General features: G+C 42.1%; 1 protein-coding gene across 2 annotated transcripts; it reads right to left on the bottom strand.

Annotated features, from left to right (window-relative positions):
• Window positions 1-12,748: 12,748 nt before the first annotated feature.
• Window positions 12,749-22,575, bottom strand: tesk1b (testis associated actin remodelling kinase 1b). Of its 2 annotated transcripts, none has more exons than XM_088412867.1 (10): window positions 22,473-22,575; window positions 20,397-20,687; window positions 18,343-18,464; window positions 18,228-18,276; window positions 18,012-18,158; window positions 17,731-17,813; window positions 15,608-15,698; window positions 15,459-15,542; window positions 14,803-14,889; window positions 12,749-14,730 (listed from the first exon to the last, which is right to left on the bottom strand). In XM_088412867.1, exons 2-10 carry the CDS (start codon window positions 20,577-20,579, stop codon window positions 13,822-13,824), a joined length of 1,755 nt encoding a protein of 584 aa, XP_088268993.1. In that variant the 5' UTR covers window positions 20,580-20,687; window positions 22,473-22,575; the 3' UTR covers window positions 12,749-13,821. The 2 variants fall into 2 exon arrangements, with proteins under 2 accessions (XP_088268993.1, XP_088269001.1); XM_088412875.1 differs by lacking the exon at window positions 22,473-22,575 and adding an exon at window positions 22,161-22,379.
• Between the last annotated feature and the right edge of the window lie 1,799 nt (window positions 22,576-24,374).

Here is a 24,374-nt window from a genome sequence, read left to right as displayed (position 1 = left end):
ACTTTATATCGTTTAATATTAAAGTAATTCATTTTCAATCATTTTTAAAGTAATTAATTCTAAGTAATTGATACTGAGGTACTAAACAATTACTGTTTTCTACCTGTTTCGACAATCTATTGTCATTTTTAGCTTTCTAGTGTTTTGTTTTAATGCTTTATCTGTGACATATCAAGATCAAAGGCCCAAATTGGGTGTAGTTAATAGCAAGGGGTTTTAAGTCCTTAAGTAATCAATGGCTTCATTTAATGAAGTACTAAATTGATGACTTTAGGGAATTGAGTACCAATTGAATTGATTATTTCATATAATTAAGAACTAAAAACTAATTGATTAGTTACTAAGATGCCCCTCGATTATTTTAGGTACTTACGTGCTAAAGTACTTGATTTCTTTATAGGTACAAAAGTATTTGATTACTTTAGGTTCGAAAGTGCTAATCAATTGCTTCTGGTGTTAAGTACTTAAGTAATTGATAAAGTAATCAATTGCTTTATTTATTTATTTATTTATTTGATTATTTATTTATTTATTAGGTAGCAAAGTAATTGATTTTAGGTACTACATAGCCAGAGTAATTAACTACTTTATGACTCGTTTACATTTGTTGTATTTATTTATTTTTTTTGGTACCAGCTAGGGCTAGGGCACAATTAATCGAATTTTAATGACGATCATGATATTGGCTGCCATGATTAATTAAGCTGATCCTCGGGCATATTCACATTTAAAAAGCCGGCTACACCACACGTCAAATCAAGCACTTTGTCATCCTACCACCAGGGGGCAATGTTTCCCGAATGTTTGCATGACATAAGCCTCTGCTTTTATCACATATATTAATACTAATATATTAATATCCAATGTGAAATCATGTTGTTTCTCACCTGACTCCTAATAAATACAGTATTAGCTGTCAATTGAGACCCATTTGGAAAAATCCCACTGGCAAACAATTCTGGTTGAAATGACCGAAAATGACTTTTTAACTAATTGGTTAAGATTTACTTGAAAGTAAATCATGTGTATGACTCTAAGTAGGCTTCATTTTTTTCCATTGGTTTGCACTCAGCAAGTAAGTAAATTATTTACTATTATTTATTATAGTTATTATTTTTATAATTTTTTAGTGTCAAGCCTTGAAGCCAAGTTTATATACTGCTTGTTTAAAAAAAAAAAAAAAAAAAAAAAAAGGTAATAGTCAAGTTTGACCAAACATGATGAATGATCGTGATTTCCATTTTGACCAAAATAATAATGATTATTATTTTGGCCATAATTAGACCCTTCTTTCACCTTTTTTTAATGCATATAAGTACCTGGGATTGAACATCAGAATTCTCATTTTAAAATAAAAGTATAAATATGTCCTTGGGATGGAATGAGTTCATTTCAACTGCTCCCACATTTCATACAAAATATCTACTAATTGAACTAATTGAATCCAATTGATCAGATAAGCATTTGGTGTACTTTATGCTTGCAAAAATTTCAAGAAACTCAAGTGATGACATTTGTTCATACCTCATAGGTAAATTGAAATAAATATGGACAATCAGATGAATCCGAAATCCTCCTCGAATGAACTTTGACCTTGTGCGCGGGCGTTACGCAATCAGCCTCCCGCCTTTCACTCAAGTCTTATCTCGCCACTCAGACCACACATAAAAGCAGAGCGGCGGCATCGCACGCTATACAATATCAGCATGTGGGATGTAGCGCTGCACCTTAATTGATTGGTTCCAAATCTGCTCTAAATGCCCCGAGATAATTTTTTTTTATTTTGGGGGGCGGGGGGGGGGGGGGGGGGGGGGGGGTTGTTTGTTCGCTCCGGCTTTGAAGACAATCCAGCGATTCTGTTTGGTATCTGCGGACCGACGCCATTGTTCCCGGAATTTGGGGTCGGAGCCAGAGTCCCCGACCGACGGATGATTTATGTGTTCAGCTGGGATGATGAGGGGCCAATCTCATCTGGCTGGAGAAAAGGCGCAGCCCAGCAGGCCCGGAGGAGGCTTAAACACAAGCAGGACGCCTGCCAGCTCCTCTCCTCCGCCATTGTGCTTTCATTAACCTATATAGGAGCCCACCGCTTAAATGTGCGCTGATAGATAAGGCCCCCTCGGATGATTGATTTATTTACCGCGCGCGCTGCCGATTTCCATAACATTACGGCCGTGTCGGCCGCTAAAAGTCCAAGCCCTGGCGGTGTCGGAATCGGCGATGGTCATCGCCACGCTTTGGGGAGAGCGGGACGCACCCGCGCGGACTCCGTGACGCTTTTTGAAACGGTCAATAACCGTTCCCCCATGCGGATTTTCATATGATGGACGTTATTGTTGACGATAGGGCTGAAACGATTACTTGAAGACTCAATAAATACAACATAAGATATTTTTATGCTGTCTACTCTGGGGTTGAAACCATTAACCGATGCTCCCAAATCAAGATCATGACATTTCTAAGAAAGCGGATTGTGTATTTAACTCAAGGGGTGATTAATCAAATACTCCCAAACCAATATAATGGAATTCGCAAAAGTGTACCGTTTAGTTATATTCAAAGGTGAACTATTCATTAAATACTCCCTAATCACAGTAAATGGATTTATATATAGTGGACGTATACGGTGGACATTATAGTTGAATGAAACGATTAATTGTAAATTCTTTAAATACACTATAAGAGATTTTTATACGGTAGATTCTGGGGTTGAAACGATTAACCAAAACTCTCAAATCAAGATAGTGTTCTATCTAAGAATGTAAACTTGTTTGGTTAACTCAAAGGGTAAAACGATTAATCGAATACTCCCAAATCAAGATTATGACCATTCTAAAAAGTGTTCCATTTAGTTACCATATCTCACAAACAGATTTTTTCTATAGTGGACAATATAGTTTACTTGAGGCCTGAAACGATTAATCGAAAACGAAAAGATATTTGTATACAGAGCACTTTGGTGTTGAAACGATTAACTGATACTCCCACATCAAGTTAATTACATTTCTAAGAAAGTAGACAGTATAGTTAGTTCAAAAGCGAAACCATGAATCGAGTCCTCGCAAATTACGAAAGTGAAATACGACTAGGTTCAATTAAGTCGTATTACGATTCGAGTCAATTCGGCACATTGTAGTTTTTGTCATGTTTAACATTATACATCAAAATGTAAAAGCTCTCGGCAACCCATTTGTGTCCAAGTCTCTAGTAAAAGATCATTGAATAAGGTTTTCGATACCGATTTTCGGATGGATTGCTTCTTAAATGGGTTCGATTCACCAAATCCAAACCGACTTCCCGATTTTGAGTTGGTTTTTGTTCCACCCCGAGTGGACTGTACAGTTCACTGGAGGGCTGAAAAAAAAACGGATCTAAAATGATTCTAGGGCTGATTTATGAATGCCAAATAGGGATTTTTATAAAGGGGATTAATCACTTATGTCCAAAGTCATTTTATAAACTTTGCTTTGGTACAAATATGCCACAAGATGGCAGCAAAGTGACAGCTGTTGTATAATTTGAACACCAATGGGCGCAACTTTTGAAATGAACAATGAAAAAATAGGTCATTGTTGTAAATGGATGAAATTTTGCCCCGCAGCCCAAGATGAGGAGAACGTCTCCGGGATCAAAATGCGGGCAGCATGTTTCCTTCTCTTTTTTCGCAAGCGGGCCCCATTGTTCCCCGCGCTCCACCTGCGCCACTCCAATCCTTGCGCATCCGCCAAGCATCGCCATCCTGGCAGATTGGCAGTTGCCATGGCGATGCTGGAAGCCATCACCAAAAATGGCAGAGGGGCGGGGGAGCTTGGGCCGTAAATCTCCATGTTTTTTCTCTTTTTTTTTTTAATTTAGGAAATTGGCAAAGGAAGTGCGGTAAATGAATCCCTGTTAATAATAATTCGCATATGGGACAGAACGCAATTAGGCGGCTTTTGGCCACAGGCAAGGAGCAAGGCGAGAACATGATCTCATCTCAGCAAAGCGTGGAAATACTATCACGGATGGAGACATCCATCACGTTGAGATGCTCGCTTCCTTATCAGCTCCCGCGAAGACTCCCTTCCGTGTCCTCGGAGACGGCGAGCGTTGCTTTTCGCTCTCCCGGGCTGAGCTTGAGCTCACTTGTGTTTTCTGTTATTTTTCCATAAAGCGTGGAGCAGAGGTGAGCAGCGCAGCTCTCCCGTTGCTTTTAATAACCCCGTGGCCAGCATCCAGCTCCGGGCGAGCGTCGGGATTGGCTGATCCTTTCACACTCTGGCACCTGGAGCAGCGTGTGTGTTTCCGCGTGTGCGTATGTGCGTTCGCCCTTGGTTTTTGCCACGTGATGGGGTCCAACATCAGACAGTTTTACTGTCTTTGTGAGGAATTCTTGCACTTGTGGGGAACCATTTTGGTGGACCCCACAACTTCACACCTCTTTTTGAGGGTCAAAACTTGCTTTTAGAGTATATAATACATGCAATATGTCGACGGAATGTCCCCACACTTATAGACAATGCCGCAAGTGTGTACTCTGTGACCTTTTTTGCTGCATTGCGGGGACTAAATGATGGGAGGACCTCTTGCATTTGTGGGGAACCATTTTGGCAGACCCCACAACTTCAAACCGCTTTTTGAGAGTCAAGACTTGCTTTTCGAGTACAAGTTTGAATTGGATTTTGCTTGAAATAAGAGTAAAGGTTAGAGAGAGTTAATCTGTTGTGATGGTTATGGTTAGGCTAGGGGCTAGGAAACACAATATGTCAACGAGATGTCCCCACTGTTATAGAAAAAAAGTCCTTCTGTTTATGTGTGTTTGTCCTTGTTTTTGCGAGATGACGGGAACCAAATTCCAGGTTTTACTGTGTTTGTGGGAACTTGTGGTGGACCCACAAGTTCAGACCTCTTTTTGAGGGTCAAGACTTGATTTTAGAGAAGCGGTTTGAATTGGATTTTGATTGAGACGAGGGTAAGGGTTAGGGTGAGGTCATCGCTTGTCGTGGTAAGGTTAGGGTTAAGTGCGTTAGTGGGTAAGTGTATGTACTTGTTTTAACTATATGGTGGGGATTAAGTTGCGGTTTTTAGTGTGTTTCTGGGGACCTTTGTGCTTGTGGAAACCATTTGGGTGTACCCAAAAGTTCAGATCTCTTTTTGAGGGTCACGATTTGCTTTCAGAGTACATGTTTAAATTGGATTTTGGTTGAAGTCAGGTTTAGGGTTAGGCCATCTGTTGTAAAACTTAAGATGAGAGTCTAGGACAGGGGTTCTCAAACTTTTTGGAGCCAGGGTAGAGAACAAATTTTCCATGGACCCCCCATTGCAAATGTTAGGCGCTATCAGTGCAGTATGGACAGCGGCCAGAGATGGCGCCAAAAACAAAGATTAAGCCAAACAAGGCACAAATCTTACAAACTTATTAAAAGGTAAGCTAAATTAGTTCCAAAACACCCATGGACACCCTGCGGTCAGGCCACTGATCCCCGGGAGTCCCCGGACGCCACTTTGAGAACCACTGGTCTAGGAAATGGACCCCACTACGATTGAAAGCCCCCTCTTTGAGTGTGTGAGTGTGTGTGTGTGTGTGTGTACGCGCATGCTAGAGAAGCCAGTGTGTTATTGGTGGCTGCACCACTGGAGGCGTGACAGCGAGAATCAAAGGCCCTCACCTGCAACAGAGTGAGAAGCAAAAATCCTTATGTGGCTGCGGGCCAAGCAGCCCTTGCATACGTTTATTAAAAACTTCTTTCATGTGATAAAACATTGAAAAGGAAAACCTGCAGTCCTGCAAGATTGCAGCCCCCCCCCCCCCTCCCGAGCCTGTTTGCGTATGATTAACACCCGCCGCTGCGAACCGGCTGCGCAAATACGATATGTGTGTTTGCGCGAGCGTTGTCGAACATTTCGGCATTAATCCATAATCTAAACGGAGACGGACGCGCGTTTGATTGCTCAGCTGTGGTTGTAGGAGTCGGCGGGGCGTTGGTAGTAAAGCTTTGGGTCAAAATATTAGCATCAATTAAAACATGCGTGAGTGGTGCATTCAAAGTCAGGGACAGGAATGGATTTTAGCGGATGGGACGAGACACAAATCCCACAAAAACGAGATGTCTCACGAGAATAAGTCCACAAGGTGACGTTTTAGCTCATTTTATTTACAGTGTTTGTTTTTGATTTACAGGTTTTCGGAATATCAAATCATCTAAATTTCACCGTTTTAAAGATTTCCAGTAGACATTTATTTATTTATTTGTGTATTATTTAGACATTTTTATTCATTTTCCCATGAGAATTTCTTAGTCCAGCCATTAAAGATAAGATAGCCGATATTATTTTTACACCTCCAGTACAAGGCAATGAAAGTTTGACTTAAAGGGTTTTTTTCCACTTCCTGTGTACCCAAAATGACATTTGCTGTGCTCAAGACTCAGGTGACAACTAATCACAGCTCATCTGTGTGTCATGTGGTGTTCACAAGCTGATCTGTGATTGGTCATTACCTGAGCCATCAGCGTGTGATGTCATTTTCAGTCAACAGCAAGTGGCAAAATCTAGTTTTTTTTTTTAAAGTATGTGATGTACAAATTGTAGCTCAGTTGTCAACATTTTAATGACAATTTTCACTGCTAAAAATGACTAAAGGATCTCTTTAATCATGTTTCCTCCAGGAAAGTGCTAAATTCTAAAACCAGTTGGTATTAGAAAGAGCAACATGAAACAGTATGGTACAATCATAGAAAAAATACAAATTATGGCTAGTTTGTTGACTATTTAATCACAATTAACAAACTTGATTATTCAGTGATTTCAATATAGTATTTATTCAACTACCGAAAATTTATATATGACCTAAAAGAACAACTCTAAAGTAAAGAACATAATGAAATATGATTGCAATAATACTGAAAAAAAAAAGTACTAATGCCACCACTTCTTAGGTCTCCTGAGAAGGCAACAGCTTGAAGCACACAAAAGAGAGCCCTTTTAATCTTCCTCGAGTCGAGTGTCCGCATGGGGGGCCCACAGACTGTTGGCCCCCGATCAAAAGATGTCGAGGTGTCGCACACGCGTACCTGTGCCCTTTAGCAGATGCTAGGCTGAGGTGAGGCGTCTGAAGAATAAGAGCACAGAAAATAAAAAAAAATCAAAAGAGAAACAGACTTTATATATTTAACACCAAACTAGTCAAAAGAATCATGTAATTAAATTCAATTAAAAAAGAGCTTTATGCTAACAAAATGTGTAACATAATAACATAATACACTACCGTGGCTTCTATTCGATGCGCCCTATGATGCGCAATCTGTATGAAAACAGATTTAATACAGACCATTCATTGAAGGTGCGCCTTATAATCTGGTGTGACTTTGATGTTTATCTATAATAATGTCCTTGAACGATATATAGTATGCAATCTTACGGCTACACTCTAAAATAGCCTAGCTATGCAACTAGCATATATTTATGGTAATAGTAATACTAATAATAATAAGAATATTTTAGTCTTGTTGAGTATTTAAAGGCCACCCGTGTCCATCTACAATAATATTCTTGAACAATAGCCGACTATGTTAATGCTACACTCTAAAGATGGGCTAACAATGCAACTAGTATATATTTATCTTCATTATGATAACAATTATAATAATACTTTAGTCTCGTTGACTATTTAAAGGCCACCCCTGTCCATCTACAATAATGTCCACGAACAATAGCCTAACATTGCTTAATGCTACACTTTATAGATAGTCTAACTATGCAACTAGTGTATATTTTCTGTTCATAATGATAATCCTGATAATAGAAATAATAAAATCACTAATCAGGCTACTTTAGTCTAAACTACTTCAAGTGTATTTCTGTCTATATATCATAATTTCGATGACCTAAAAAAACGTTAGCTTAATGCTAACAGAATGAAAAACCCTATAGATGAGCTAACTGCTCAATTATCATAGATTCCCCTCAGTTAACTGTTACTTTAACATACCTTTACATCAAGTAGTAACTCATACAAACAGCGCTTTAAGGAAAAGGCCCCAACGGGTCACCTCTGTCCATTTTGTAACCTGTTATCATGCCAGAGACATGTGATGACAGTGAGGTTGATCTGCGTTCAATTTGGGATTGGTACGACGACAGAGGGCCGCTGACTGTGAAATTGCTTGATTTGCAGCGGAATGTTGGGCCTGAAGCCGCACACAATCCGCCGGCGGCGCTCAGGTTTAAGCGCGCTAATCCACTGGACCTGTTTCAGCCTTGCTTCTTCACGTTTCAACAGCGAGAGAAGCCCGCACTAGTTAAGAGCCGTGACCTCATCATTTTACTAAAGCAGTGACTGTATCGTCTGGCGTCACCACTATTTGACCAGTTTAATCCCAGTTGCATGCTCAGATTAAAAAGAAGAAATCGTTTTGATTCTAGGTGTGTTTTGACTTAATGCCTTAATTTCGGAACTTTGAAAATGTGAAAAAGTGCTGCATATTTCTGTGTTTGTAATCACACTTGTTGAGAACCCAACTTTGAAAGCCTGGCCATAGTTTAGACACGACTTTGAAACCCTAACTTTAGTTTAAAAGCCTATTTTAAAACCCTAACCCCAGTATGAAGCACTAACTCCAGTTTGAAATCCATTCTTTGAAACCCTAATCCTGGTTTTAAAATCCTACTTTGAAAACCATGCCCTCACTTGAAACTTCAAAATTGAAATTTCAAACCTTATTTTAGAATCTTGAATTCATTGTTTATAACCCTACTTTATACAATGAAGCTTTAATCCTCATTTAAAACCATATTTTGAAACCCTAACCCCAATTTGATACCCTACTTTGACAATTTGACAAATTTAAAACCCCAATTTGAAACCATATTTTGAAACTCTAACCCTGATTTGAAACCTCAACCCTAGTTTGAAACCCTACTTTGACATCCTAAATTTAATTTAAAACCCTACTTTGGAACCCTGACCTTAGTTTAAAACCCTGCCTTAAAAACCTATCCCTGATTTAAAACCCTACCTTGTAATAATTTCAAACCTTACTTTAAAACCCTAACTTGTTTGTAACCATGCTTTACAAAGCTAACCCAACTATGACACCAAACATTGGAACTCTAAGCTTAGTTTCAAACCCTCCTTTAAATTCCTAGCCCCAAGTTAAAACCTTGCTTTTAAACCCTAACCCCAATTTGAAACCGATCATGAAAACCATAGTTTGAAGCCCTATGTTAAAACACTAATACCCGGCAAATACCCTACTTTGAAACACTAACCCTAGTTTAATATAAAATATAAAAATATGTCACCCATTATTCGCATCCATCATTAATTTGATATTAAAACAGTAGATATTCACGGTGATTGAAAAAGTTTAAAACTCCCTTATGGACCTTCGACAATGTGAGCGCCATTGCACCACCTAGTGCCATAGATGTGCAATTACACTTCACCGAGTAAAATTAAAGCCCGTTTTTCACCATTTGAGGACTGCATCAGTGGGAGAGGGGCGGAATGCATTGAAAAAAAAATTAAAAAATGAGGAAATCTAAAACTGAAAATATTTGTTGCCATAGCGCCACCATTGGGTACTACCCAGTCCTCAGCCTTTGTACGTGCTCATCAGTTGAAACGCGGAATTTACCGAGCTCCAAAATATGCGGTTTCATGCTGAGGATAATAAAAGGCCCAACAATGCTGTTGAATCATTTGGCCCGAAACGCAAACGTGACTGCGTTTTTGGCACCAATATGGCATTTTCCGCCGCGGCTTCATTTCCATTTCAGTCAGGAGATCACCGTCCCGCACCGGGCTGGCGTTCGCCTTTGAAAAGCGGCGAATCTTTGATGCCGGGCGCGTCTCGTCGCCGTATTTGCATGGAGCTGGAAAGGAGGCCTCGGCGGGTGACAGGCGAGCATATGCCTGCAAATGCCATGGGGTCCCCGAGCCGGATCATCTCCAAAGGCTAACTGGCAGCTCCGAGCGGGGACGTCGCCGATGCATATTCACAAAGAGCGTGATGGAAGACGAAAATGTTGCCCGGCTGCTTTGTTGGCGCCTGCCGCCTTTCCGGACCCGGACGCCGAATTCCCCGCGCGGAACCCCTTCTTTCGCTCGAGTGGCAACCGATAAACTGCTGGCTGCGGTCAGCGGGTTATATGTATATATTATAAATAATTTGGGATTTTGCGAGATCTGCTTACGACGCATTTGTTAGCGGACAAGCAATAGAATAGAATGCAATAGAATAGGATGTCTGGAATGTCACAACACTAAAATGGAATTTCAATATATTTATGGCTTTATACCCAGGGACGTAGCCAGAAATTTTTCTGCGGCGTGAGGGGTGGCATGTAATATAAATATATAGTATGTATGTAGTATGCATATAGTATTTATTTTCATTCAATTTGATTTACTGTATTTTAATTTATATTACAGATCAAAGGGTGTCAAACTTGTTTTAGTTTACAGGCCGCAAAGAGGAAAATATCTTCCCAAGCGCTGCAAACTAGTAAAATCATAGTATGATTTTATAACTTTAAAACGACAATTTCAGATTTCTTTATTCTATTTCATACTGTCCAAAATAGTACAAGCGTAACATTACTGTTAATCATAAAACATTTAAATGTGTTATTTTTTGGAATTATATATGTGTGTGTGTGTGTGTGTGTGTGTGTGTGTGTGTGTGTGTGTGTGTGTGTGTGTGTGTGTGGTGAGAGAGAGAGCTAGGGATGCTTGCATACCTATTGGCACACACATGCACTCATTCACACGATAGATAGGTAGGTAGGTAGGTAGGTAGGTAGGTAGGTAGGTAGGTAGATAGATAGATAGATAGATAGATAGATAGATAGATAGATAGATAGATAGAATTTACTGCCCTCTGTGATTGATAATCTATAAAAGGCGGAGTGTATTGTGGTACTTTAGATGGTTTTATCATATAGTGTGATGGCGTCCCCTGCTGGATACAAAGAGAAGTACCGTTTGTTTGAAACGCTGAACAGGATGTAAAAACGTATTTGAAAAGGGTTACGGTTGGTTAGGGTTGCGGGTTGGGTTATAGGTGGGGTTAGGGTTGCAGTTAGGGTTAGGGTTGTGGTAAGGGTCAGGGTTGGGTGAACTTGCTCTTTATACACAGGTTAGGGTTAAGGTTAGGGTTGCGGTTAGGGTTTGGGTCAAGGGTTAGGGTTTAGGGTTAGGGTGATACAGTGTGGTGGCGCTGCCTGCTAAATACAAAGAGGACCGTTTGAAATGCTGAACAGAATTTAAAAACATTTGAAAAGGGTTGGGTTTGTGGTTAGGGTTAGAGAGTCTACAAGTATAAAGAGCGTTGGAGAATATTGAGGTACTTTGGATGGTTTTATCATAGTGTGATGGCGCCGCCTGCTGGATACAAAGAGAAGCACAGTTTGTTTGAAACCCTGAACAGGATTTAAAACCTAATTTGAAAACCACAACTCTGGTTTGAAACCATCCCTTGAAACGTTAACCCTCACTTTGGAGCTTTAATTCTAGTTATAATCTATCCTTAAAACTTTTAAAGTATTTTAAAACCTTAATTTAAAAAATGTTAATGTCATATAAAACTCTCATTTGAAGCTCTAACCTTAATTTTAAACCCTGGTTTGAAACCCTAACCCTAGTTTGAAACTATACTTTGAAACCCTAACTCTCATTTGAAAGTCAATTTATGACTTATATTTCAAACTTTACCAATTATTTAAAACCTTACTTTGAACATTTGATCGTCGTGTTGAAACCTACTTTAATAGACTAACACTAAGATTTATGTACAGTAAGTATGATTGTATATTTATTATTTATTTTTAAATGTTTACGTCTTGGTTTATGGTATCAAACGCTAAGGTTTGAATATCTCATCATAGTTTGAGATCCTACACTAACACATTAAACACTAACACTGCTTTTTAACGCATGCTTTGAAACCCCTAACTTTAATTACAAACCCCACTTTAAAAACCCTAACCATATTCTGAAAGACCATTGTGAAACACTAATCTAATTGTAAAAACCACATTCAACCTTTATTGAATTTTGAATCCTAATTTTAACTCCTACTTTAAAACCTAAACCCTAGTTTAAACCCCTAATCATAAATTTAAATCCCACATTGAAACATTAACACTTATTCAAAACCCCACTTTGAATTTTTAATCTTAATTTTAACCCTTCATTTAAACCCAAACCCCACGTAGTTTGAAGCCCTAATCCGACATTCAAACCCTAATATGTAACGTTAACCCTTTTTAAAGGTTTACTTTGGATGTGTAATCCTAGTTTTAACCCCTACTTTAAAACCTAGTAGAGACCACACTATGGTACATTGAAACCCTAATTTGACAATTTAACCTGATTCAAAGGATTTACATTTTCAACCCGAGTTTTAACTCCTACTTTAAAACCCCAAACCCCATTTTAAAACACTAAACCTAAAATCGTAATTTTGAATTTTTGCCGGTTGCAACGTATTTACCTCACTTGGCCATGAAATGTATGCCTTTGGCCACCAGATGGCGCCAGAACCCCAAATAGAAGTTTACGGGGCGGTGTGGAATGAAGTCTTCCGGCTCACGTTTTGGTGGGAAATCGGCGGTAAACCTCAAATTAAAGCTATCATAAATTATTAAAAACCAGCTGTGCACAGGTGAGATGCTGAAAATGGCAGTGCTCAAATACTTATGGTCCTCTTTCTGTTATTATAAAACCTGAACACTTCCAAAGGTAAAACACAACACAGAAGCACAATTCTGCATTTTACATACTTTTTATTGTATTCAACTGTTTTTTTTTTTTAAAACTCAATATTAAATAAGCATACGAACAGCTTTGTAATCAGGTCTCGGACCGTTCATTCCCTTGAAAGTTTCAATAACAGCAGGAATTCAGTTGAAGTGCTTCAAGTGGCAAACGCAAGTGCCAATACAGACTGGAGGGCAACAAAAACAGCCTAAACAACGTTAGGCGCACGCACACGCACACACACACGCGCACACGCACAGTGCACCATACAACTTAAGACTTAACAGCACCAAACATCCCCAAAATAGGATTGTAGCGACAATAATACTAAGCTTAACATTCCTTGTTGAAATCGGTGGTTTTGCGTCACGTGATGACTTTTCATGCTCGTGGAACGCATTCGGGGGTGGGGGGAAGGGGGGCACCCTCAACCCAGCAGAGGGTGCCAGGCAAGCAAAACCCAAGCGAAGAGCCGAGCACAGGCGGCGCCACCTTGTGGCATTTAGGTACTGATGAAGCTTCCTGAGGTACTTCTGATAAATATATTTTTTTACCCCTCTAGATGGTGCTCTTGGTTTAGGGATAAAGGCTACGCTACTACAGTGGAAATGTATTACAAATGCATCACATTTCATCTTTAAATTAGAGTGCCATTAGAGGAGTCCAAAATATCACAAGTGCCTCATGAGGCTTCATTTGTCCATCATTACATTTTGGTATCAAAGGAAAGGGAGTGTCATTCAGACAGAAGTAGTGTTTTTTTTGGGGGGGGGCGGGGTCTAGGTTTTAAGACAGACAGTTGTAAACTTTCCATGGGAATTATTCTGAATAAAGCAAAAAAATATAAAAAAAAAGTATATATATATATATATATATACACACACACACACTTTTAATTTTTTTTCATAACCAAGCATGGATCTTAATAGGAAAGCAAAATACGAGACCGTGAAAAGGAGCTTTCATTCCCATGGAATGTTTGCAATTTGAAATTGAAGTGACCAAAAATGCAAGCTTCCACTATATATTGCTGCGTTGACATGTGCAAATTCCACAGGCGGATTTAGCCCGGGCGCCGTTTATTTGGGCTCCAGGCGGGCGGCGGGCGGCGAGGGCGAGGGCGGCAGGCTCTTGGGACACAGCAGCCCGCGGGAGGAGGCGCGGTCGCCGTTCAGGTTCTTGTAGGCGTTCCGGTGCGGCGTGCGAAAACACATGGAAGGGAAGCGGAGGCCCGCCAGGCAGCACGCCGGACAGGAGACCGCCTCGTCCTGGTCCAGGGAGTGGGCGTCGCCCTCGCTGGGGGGCGAGCGGCAACCGTTGTTGTTGAGCCCGGCCCGGGCGGCGCTCCACACCAAAGGTCCGCTCAGAACCACTTTGGTGTTGTCCAGACGCGGCCAGCCGTTAACCGAGGCCTGGGAAGGAGTGGACGTCCGCTTCGGGGGGGAGGACAGTTTGGAGTCGCAAGACGAAGACGAGCCGTCCGGGGTGTCCGGCGAGCTGGCGCAGTCCATCGGCGCCGTATCGTCCTTCGTTCGCTCCGGCGACGGCGGGAGCCCCGAGTCGCCCCCGCCGTGCATCTCGCAGTCGCACAGGCGGGGCGAAAGGTAGGGGAGCGGCGTGCACGGCAGCGAGTGGCAGCGCCGGTGGCGCCTGGGCGTCAGCTGGCCTCGCCGGGAGTCGGGCGGCGGCGGCAAGGCGAACGTGAGGGAGATGACCGACTTGCTGGGGGTGTCGTACAGCTTGATCTTGCCGCCTTTGAGGTCGTCGCGCCGCGAGAAGGGGTTGACCCGCGTGGGCGCCGTCGGCTCGCCGTCCGCCCGCAGCGTGTCCGACGTGCTGCGGCACAGGCCGCCGTCCGGCGGAGGCGGGCCCAGGGAGCGCCGGCGCGGGGGGGCGGCGGCCGGGGAGCGATCGCCGACCGGCGGCTCGTCCGGCCGTTCCAGGTCGGCGGCGATCTCGGAGAAGGACGGGCGCAGATCGGGGCTCATCTGGCGGATCGGAAAAAAAACAAAGTCGGGGCGCGTTCGCCTGAGGACGGCCCGCGTCTCGACCTTTCGTACGTTGCAGCAGACGATGGCCAGGTTCAGGAAGTGGGCGGGGCAATCGCCCACCATCTGCGTGAAGGCCTCCACGTGCAGACCAAAGTCCTGTGCAAAATCAACGGACCGTCAGGAAACACAGACTCTCTTAGGAATTTTTACCCAGTAGAAACAGACCTTGCGCCAGGTTTTTAGTGACTGTTCACCCTAACTCATTTCATCTCAAAAACGTATTTACATGCTGTTAAATCTAGACATACAATCTGAGGTACTAATTTCGTGATTTTTTTTCTGTTAGGGTAAACGAGGGTCTCAAAATAGATTTCCGTATAAACAAACTACAAAAATCTATATAAATCAATAAAGTACTCTGGATTGCATGTCTAAGAATGCATGCTTATGCTAACTGTGAGTGCTAACCTGCTAGCATAGGCAAAGTTTCCTGTGTGTGTGTATAAGGTAGAAGCCATGTGAATACAGTAGTAGTAGTAACTACTCCAAACGCTTCCATGCATTAAAAAAAATAAATAAATAAAAGGGGGGGTGTGGTATGCATATACAGGCTCCTCGCTAGCGTACAAAGATGGTTAAGATGGCTAAAGATAGTTTGCACTGAAGAAAAATAACAAACTACAAATGGGTAAATTCAATAATGATGAACCCCATGATTTCTCTACCTCGGTGCGTGGTAAGATGTCAGGGTCTGCCTGTATCCTTGCAATGATTTCACACAGGATGATACCGTACGCAAACACATCCACCTGCAGGAAAAACAAAGCGTATTTAAAAAAATATATATATATATGTGTATATTTTGGTGACCAACCTTCTCGTTGTACAGCTCACCACGGAGCACCTCCGGAGCCATCCAGTAGGGGGAACCCACCACAGCCAAAGGTTCCTGGTCTGCTTCTCCACTGCACCAGAAAAAAAAAAAAAAAAAAAAAAAGCAGCTGAAAATGTTGCAATATATAATTTGTTTTTGGTTACTTGGTGAGAGCATTGTGCAACTGCGAGAAATTGGGAAGGAACTCTGCTGAGAGCGTTTGGGGACAAACACGTGCTTTCACTGCACTTCACTTTTTTTCCCCCTGGCAAAAACATACCAATACTCAAAAGGTATATATTCTTTATCCTCTGTAAAACATGATTAATATTACTGCAGTTACTGAAGTGCTATACTAAAGTCTTTGGCTCTGTAACTTTATGCTGCCTCCTTGTGGCCAACTTGCATAACCCAGAAGGAGCCGCAATAAAAGGGACTTTAAACTTATTCAGTTATTCACATTCTATAGCGTTACCACACTAACGTACTTGTAGGCAAAAAAATACATTGGGGGGGGGGGGGGGGGGGGGGGGCATTGACCTAAATTATTAGATGCACTTGAAAATGAAGGCTGTAAACATTACTTTTTATGGTAGGCTTTTAATACAATGCCAAAATGTTCTGCATCTTTTCTCAAAATGCAACAGGGTATGTTTTTAGTTTTGGGCCTACACATGTACAACTGAATGTATTCTCAAGTTCAAACAAGCACGCAAAAATGTTTACTCAGATTGGCAGCGCCACACTTCCGTAGGAACATGATAAAAATGTGGAAAAAAAAAAAAAAACTGTTGCGACACACTCCACTTCCTATCTGTGCTATTTCTGAAAGTTAATGCGAGCTACGATACGGAAGGAAAGCGGTGGCAAAAAACACCAGCAAGGAGTCACAAGAGCCAAAATGGAATAGTTTGACCTTATTTGGAATTATCCCCCCCCCCACCCTCCTACACAAACATGTGAACCGGCTTGTCAACACCTCCGCCACTCCAATAGAAACCAAATGGAGAAATGTGGAAGTGGACCTAGAATTATTCATGACATAATGTGCAAATAAGGAGATAAAACTATGTGTGTGTGTGTGGAGGGGGGGGGGGGGGTGCACCCTGGTTATCTCCATCCCACTTCCCCCTCGCGCTACCATTTAAAGCGTCAATAAAATCTGCCACGTAAATGCCAGCGCGCAATAAAGAAAGACCGAGGAGGGCACTTTCAACATTTGTGCGTTTAAAAAGTGGCCGCGCGGTCTGACCCGGCCCGGCTCCACGGAACAATGAGGAGCTGAGATATGGCGCGGAGTTCAGATAAGAAGGGAGTGAAGGAATGTGCTTTTATTGACCCCAAGGGTTGGGCCAGTGGTGTGTTAAAGGACGCGCACCGTTTACACACACACACACAATTGACGTTACAATCTCACACATCTTAAAGATAATGTACACACACTTTACAGTGTCATTTACTCAAACACACCTGATGATCATGTAAACACACGTGTTACAGTCAGAGATGGGCATTTTACTTTTTTTTTTTTTTTTTGCCGCGTCGTTTACGGTCCCGTCGGCCCGCCTTTTTTAGTAGTGTGCTCAAACTGTAATGGTCGGCCTGTCGGTCCGTCAGCCAATTATCACGTGCGTCACCAAAATCCCGCTCCATCAAACCAGTATCCTAAAGCAGATGGCTTTGAAATATCCAACTGTATTTGAATGTGCCGTGCGGCTCATCTTCACGCCGGCGGCGACTTGGACGCGTCCAGGAAATCAGAATGAAACCAGCACTTAATTTCAAATTAAAAGCCTTATAAAGCCATTGCATTGACATTCATATTTTATTCTGTGTATTTATTCGATTTTGAATCTGGCCTGTGTAAGCGCAGCAATGTCATGTTACGTTGTTACGGTGCTTGACGCGATTCCTCCTCTTACTCCTAGTTCTCCAACAGCGACCCGAATCGCGGCGATTATTCGGTACGGATCGCCGATTGAGTCTAAAGTTGGCACTCACAAGCAAACTGTGGTTCAAAAACCATTCGGGACCAGCGAGTCCATATGTTTCCGCAAAGTCCCAAGTTTACGCAGGCATCCGAGATAACTTAATTCTAGCCTTGTGCATTTACATTTACACACCTGTAATCAGGGATTTTTTCCGCCAATCCAAAGTCACCCACAACTGCCGAGCACACGCCACCTTCCCAGCGCACCAGGCAGTTCTGCACAAACAACGTGAAAAAAGAACACATAAAAAAGAAAAACTCTACATTTTCAACTTTAAGCCCCAACTTTTTTCTCATGATTTGAGCCCTGTGGCCCAGGGCGGCTTATCTGAAGCTATTTCTTTACTAGCCACCAGGGGAGCAACCCCTCAGTAAAACAAATGTGCGTATCTGTTCACACGTGTCACGCGTCACCTTGGAGGTGAGGTCGCGGTGAAAGATGCCCTTGGCGTGCAGGTATTGCAGGCCGCGGGCGATGTCCAGCGCCAGGGCGAGCCGCGTGCTCCACGACAGGTACACGTCGCTGTCCAACAGCTGCTCCAGGTTGCCGCCGTTGATGTACTGGGAATAAGAACGGCGACATGATGCGAAAAGCGAGCCGCGGCGTGCAGCCGACTCTCGGCGTCCTACCTCGGTCAGCGCGTGGAGTTGACCCTTGTGGACGCACACCCCGATGAACCTTGGGGGAGCAGACACAGGTTACACACGCACAGAAAAATAAGCCTCGGCGACCAATCGGGGTTACCTGAGGATGTTGGGGTGCGACAGTCTGTTCATCAGCTGGACCTCCCTGAGCATGTTGGCCCGGTTACTGGCCTGGATGTTCATCTTGAGCGCCATCACCTGGCCCGACACGCGATGCTGCACCTGGATGTCACAGCGGGGACACTTTGGACTTCTGAGACGTTTTTAGCACGCAGGTGCCGATACATGCACGTGTGAAAACTAGCGTGTGAAAGCGCTTCGCGTTGTCATTAGTTTTACAAGCCAGGGATTTTTTTTTTTTTTTTGGGGGGGGGGGGGGAACTATAAACACACACCCACACATGCATGACAGTCTTACACTCGCTTGTTTAATTTCACACTTGACGGGTGGGCAGGCCTATTTGTTATCCGAGCCAATAAAAAAGCAATTTTCCAAGGCACGCTGCATTGACATGTAAGGTCCCACGCTCACAAACACAACCTGGCTCGAGGCTTTGACAATCGCAACACTTCAGAAAAAAACAGCTGGCACACATTAGATCTTGTTACGGTGAGAATTTCTGGAACAGGTTAAAACTAGTCTGAGTCTTAATCTCAAGGACGGGACCAATTTTGTTGGAATCAGTGACTACTTGTATGTCTCGGAACAAATGCTGACCTGTGGGATACCCCAGGGGTTAATCTTGAATACCCTATTGTTCAAAAAGCACATGCTTCTGGACGAAAGTCATAATCAGCACCAATGGAAAGTTAGAAGCTAGACCTGAAATGAGTCCTCGAGTAATTCCCGTTCTCTGTTCCCTTCCTGCTTATTTAGGGGACGTACAATTTTTCAACTGGAAATGTGTTGAGAAGGACAACTTCAACAGTTGCTCCCAAACGTCTGATACAAACAACTCAACGTTTTTCTCAAAACATGTTTGATCGCCAGTTCGGGTCACTAACATATGACTTCATTACACTATAATTGAAATACAGCACATGTTGCCAGCGTTTACCGGTGGCTAGGGCTAGGTTATAGCTACGTCTAGCATAATATAGTTACTAGCAAGGAGCGCTCAAGTGCTCCATATAGGCTGGCGTGATGGACGTAAATTATCAATAATAAACTAAAGTGTCCTCTTCTGGATCATAGTTTGAATATGTTATCTTAAGAAATAACTTCATAATTAAAACATATTTTTCACCCAAAAAAAATCAGTATAAAGTGTCAGACCTGTTCTGAAAAAGAAAAAAATATATAAATATTTGTCCACAGAAAAATATTCAAAATAAAGTATCCAGTTTTGGGATTACAGTGGAGATCTCTTCACAAAAAAAAAATCGTTCACTTGACAGGTAACGAGAGGTGGCACATGAGAAGTTCTATCGAACCATTCCAGTATGGGGGAGAATCGGAGGTTTTACAATAATGAAATTGAATAAGCTACTGAACTTAACATTTGTTTCATGAACTATTTTCCTGAATCAATTAATTCAAATTTATTTTCATAGGATTTTTACATGTTTGTTTTATTTAAAATCTCGAGTACGCCCTGAAGCTCCTTCGAGTACCCCGTTTGAGAACCACTGCACTAGAATATCCCAACTCCAAGTTAGTCCATAGCTGCAGCTTCACTTGATTTCACTTTTTTGTGAAGCGCATTATTCCCGTTTGTATCCTCGATAGAGCCAACGGACCAAAGCGAGCGCTCCCATTCAGATGCGGAGCCGCTAAATGTTTGTTTACCTTGGGGCAAGGGAGCGGCTTTCCCAGAGATCAAGCCTACGTGCTGGTGCTCATCCGCGTCAACGCGATAAACTGGAAGCCCCCGAGCTATTCTCAAAAGCACGACGAGGCGCCAACCGGCCCTGGCCCCGCCGCTCCGCCAATGGCTGAACGCGCTGACATTTGCCTGCTCGTTTTGCCATTCAAAAATGTGCAACGCTTGAGGGAGTGGGCTCGGTAATGGGGCGCGTCTAATAGAACGTCCTTTATAGGACGACCGCCTATCAATTCCTCCATCCGTTTTCTATGGGGCTTTTACGGGCTAACTTTGGGAATGCGAATGGCTCGTGGGGACGGTTGCCGTGGATACCGGCGGAGGAACTCGCCTTGAAGACCTCGGAAAAGAAGCCGGCGCCGATCTTCTCGCAGCTGAAGTCGTCCAAGCGGGCCAGGCTGGACACGGCGCTGCGCAGGGCCCGGTAGGAGGACGGCCGAGTCCGGTTGGAGCCGTGGACGCTGTGCAGGGGCGGCTCCGCCTCGCTATCCTGGTCCGACTCCACCCTCTCCATCTCGGGCGGGAAGCGGGAGTGGGGAATCACAGTTTGCTCGGGGCGGGGGTAACGAGCGCCATGTCAGCCCCCCTCCGCGGTTGCCGTCCGGTCCGGTCCAGTTGAGGGCTGCACGACATCGAAGACGGGGAATAGAATGACTGAGCAAGAAAATTGGAACGTTTCCCCTCCTCCTGATTTTGTAGTTGCCTCAACAAATACATCAGCGCCTCATATTTGTGAGATGAATGTTTCCTATTTGTCCCCCATTAATTTAGTGTTCAAACAACTCTCATCGTAACATTTATTTCAATTTCGGAGTGAAGAACTTTACTAAGATGGGAGCAAATGATTACTTTTGTCTAAATGAAGCTCCTCCACTTGCTTCAAAAAGTTGAGTCATATTTACTTTACTTGAAAAAAAAAACATGAAAATATTATTTTCATAAAAATCATGAGTAAATTTTAGAAGGAGAGCTTGTAAGTAAAAAAAAAAAAGAAAAACATCAGTCACAATATTTGGGTTGGGAGATAGCCACACTTCTGCCTAAGAAACTTTTACTTTAATAAAGATGTCAAGAAATATACTCAGAAACTCATTATAAAGTTTATTTAGAATTTCTGAATGAAAAACTTTACCTAGAGGCCGACATTACTCTAATTTTGTCTAAATTTGCCCATTTTAACAGTTCTTTATCCCAAAAATACTGCAAGATAACAACAAATTACTAACTTGCTCTTTGAAGCTCCATAACACATTTCAAAATAGTTCCTTGGCGCCACAATCCCACAAGGTGGCGATAAACCACAAACTTTGTCTCAATGAAGCTCTTCAACTCACTTCAGCATTGATTCTTGCCACGAACATGCCAAAATATATATTTAAAAAATCTCGAACTTTACGACACTATTTCAATTTAATACAACTTCCAATTTTTCAATGTAGATTCTTGACACAAACCTGCTGAGATTGCAGTAATTTTGTCTAAATAAAAACATACTCATTTCAATAGTTCCTTAGCACCAAGACAACAAGATATCGGCACCTCAAAATAGCTCCTTGGCTCCAGATTTCCACAAGGTGGCGGTAAAGCACTAATTTTGTCTAAATGAAGCTTTTTGACTCACTTCAACTTAGTTCCTTGGCACAAAGAGCCCAAAATGGTAATTAGGTGACGTAGCACGTATAATATAAATATAAAAAAATACTCCTAGATGGTCAATTTAAAAATACATGGTGGACACGTCAGGAAAACTTTGCCCGCCATTTGGTTTCGCAGGCATAACACCCATATTAGATGTATGTACTGGGGGGGGCGTCGGTTGTCTGCGCTATCTCGACCCGACAGATAGTTACCGGCCGCATTTTGCACACGCTTTCAAATCGATCCAACTCAGGTTCCCGACGGACAAAAAAATGGTAAAAGGAGGAAGGTTGGGGGGTTGATTATCTTGAATGGAGGACCCCCCCCCCCCCCCTTTTTTTTTTCCTCCCGGCTCGTCAATTCAGGAGTCCGGTTGCTTCTCAACATATAAAGCGACGCACACGGAAACGGCCTAAAGTCAGAGAGGCGACGCTTGCATACAACGGACGTCACTCACCCAACGAGATAAATACAAATAATCCGTAAAATCCAAGAACGGCGTCCTCGCAGCGATGGAAGCTCAAGGCAGCGTCCCCGCCCCCCTTTCCTCGCTGTCGTCCATGCGAAGCCCCCCCACCCCCAGGTCGCTCTGCCCCCACTACGTATGGCGTCGTTTGCACACGAGGAAGGGGGCGCCGGCTTTTACGAAGGAGGGGTTGGGGGTGCGGCGGCTGCTCACGTGACTCCCCTTTACGTTAGCAATGTGCGCTCGAGCTTTGCGTTTTAATGCGTTCGTGGGAAATGCGGTAAAAACAAATGTCATAATTACCTCCGCAGCGAGGCTTGTGTTTGCATGTGAAGACGCTTCGCCAGTTTGCTTTGGTGCCACTTCCGGGTAAGCGAGCTGTCTGTTCACGTGATCACATACGCAGACAAAACGGAACTGACTTTTTTTATTTTCTTGTGGCTTAGCGTCAAAAATGTAATAAACTTTTTTTTTTTTTTCAAATTTACTATCCGACTGTTTGACAGGTTACAAACAGAGCTAGAGCCGTCAATTTGGAGTTGCTTGGAATGATTGAATCATTTTTACGACGTCAGAAAATGTGCATGTTCAAAACATTTTTTATTTACATTGTTCATTGATTTATACTATATTTGTGACTTCTGTTATTTGGAGGATAGAGGATTTTCACAGGACGCCTAACTTCCGGTTGAGGGGTTTACTACGCACCGTAACACAACTGTGGATAGAGGTAAGGGACTTTTTTTTCTTTGTAATAAATATAATTTTTAAATCATATTCTTGAATTCATATTCTGATTCTGTTCATTTATGTAATGAAGTATCTATTTAATGTAAATTAAATTTTCATTTTTGTTGGCCCTTGCGTGTTACTTCCGGGAATGGGCTCGTTTGATTGGTGCTTTTCGACGTCACAAAAAAAGCTACTATTTAAATTGTATTTATAAGTGCGTATGTGGTGAATACATGTTACATGTTTATTTACTTTAATTTGTTCAATGATGAGAATGTAAATATAAATCGCAAATGAATGTTTGCATTAATTTAGCTTTTCTTAATTGAATTCATGACAGCTGTAATGAAATCTGTAGTAAAATTATTTGCATTAACGTATTAAAAATATATCTAATCAACGCATTAGTTAATCATTATCAAAATTAAAGAGCGATTCATGGTGATTTAAATTACAATCGGTTTATTAAATTATATATGCTGTTGAAAATGTATTCAAAAATTGTTGAAAATTGTGTGCTCATCTGACGTCACAACATGTTCAGTTCTGAGCACGACCCTGCATTATTTATCAGTCCATTGAGACTGTTGGAGGGGGAAAAAGACGTGTCACAGCACTGTTGTTGAAAATATTACACACCATATATTATTTACAACAGCTGATTACTTATTCATTGAACCAGAATGTTGAATTTGCCTGGAGTTTATGAGAACTAAAAGACAGTGACCCTGATTGGCGTTTGGAGGGGAGGGACACCAGCTGTGCTACAGGGGCCCCGTTCCATTTTTTAAAATTTCACTTTAAATATTATATATTTACAATACAATTATATTAGAAGTGCTATAATATACAGAACCATATATATATAAAACCATATATATGTGGTTTTGTTTTGAGGTTTTTTTTTTTGTACTTTGGCGCTATCTAGTGGCATAATCCTTGATTAGGGCACAAATTCTGCTTTGCTGTCATCTTGTGGTATATGGATGGATGGCAAGGCAAGGCAAGATGTTGACCTGGGGTAAAGCGCAACATTCAGATAAAAGTAGTGCTTTGCCACTATTTTGTAGCATCTTAGAGCCAGGGCAATATCTTGAAATGGATTGCGATGATTCATTTTGTCGTGTCTTCCGGCGTAAGGATTCAAGTGACTCTTTCTAGAGAGCAACCGATTCCCCTATATTTATCAACTTCCCAAAGGTCAAAAGTTAAAACATCAAACATCAAAACCCACACTTTTCAGTATGTTTTTTTTTTTTTAAATACATTAGACCACACAGTCGGACAAAGTTGCACTCATCCATTTCCCTGGTTAATTCGTCCTTTCCTAACTTATATTGAGCTAAAGCACATACAGTACTTCGATCTCTTTTCCGCCTCTAGTGGCCTCTAGTAGTCATTGTTTTACTTCACTAACAGAAATTAAGGGGGCGCGCCTTAAAGGGACAGAGTGAAAGATTTAGATTGTTTTTC

Source organism: Hippichthys cyanospilos, chromosome 1 (assembly GCF_059441005.1).
Source record: "Hippichthys cyanospilos isolate Australia breed blue-spotted pipefish chromosome 1, RoL_Hcya_1.0, whole genome shotgun sequence".
Taxonomy (NCBI): domain Eukaryota; kingdom Metazoa; phylum Chordata; class Actinopteri; order Syngnathiformes; family Syngnathidae; genus Hippichthys; species Hippichthys cyanospilos.
Note: the sequence above shows the minus strand (reverse complement) of the source record. Positions and strands in the feature narration are given on the sequence as shown.

What these genes read in the sequence shown, in the direction of transcription:
- tesk1b (XM_088412867.1), bottom strand. Translation starts at nt 20,579, where the DNA reads ATGGAGAGGGTGGAGTCGGACCAGGATAGCGAGGCGGAGCCGCCCCTG. An exon ending in ACATCTTACCACGCACCGAG is followed by an intron (nt 14,890 to 15,458) that starts GTAGAGAAATCA and finishes GATTTTGCACAG; the next exon opens with GACTTTGGTCTGCACGTGGA. An exon ending in TGGCCATCGTCTGCTGCAAC is followed by an intron (nt 14,731 to 14,802) that starts GTACGAAAGGTC and finishes CCGATCCGCCAG; the next exon opens with ATGAGCCCCGATCTGCGCCC.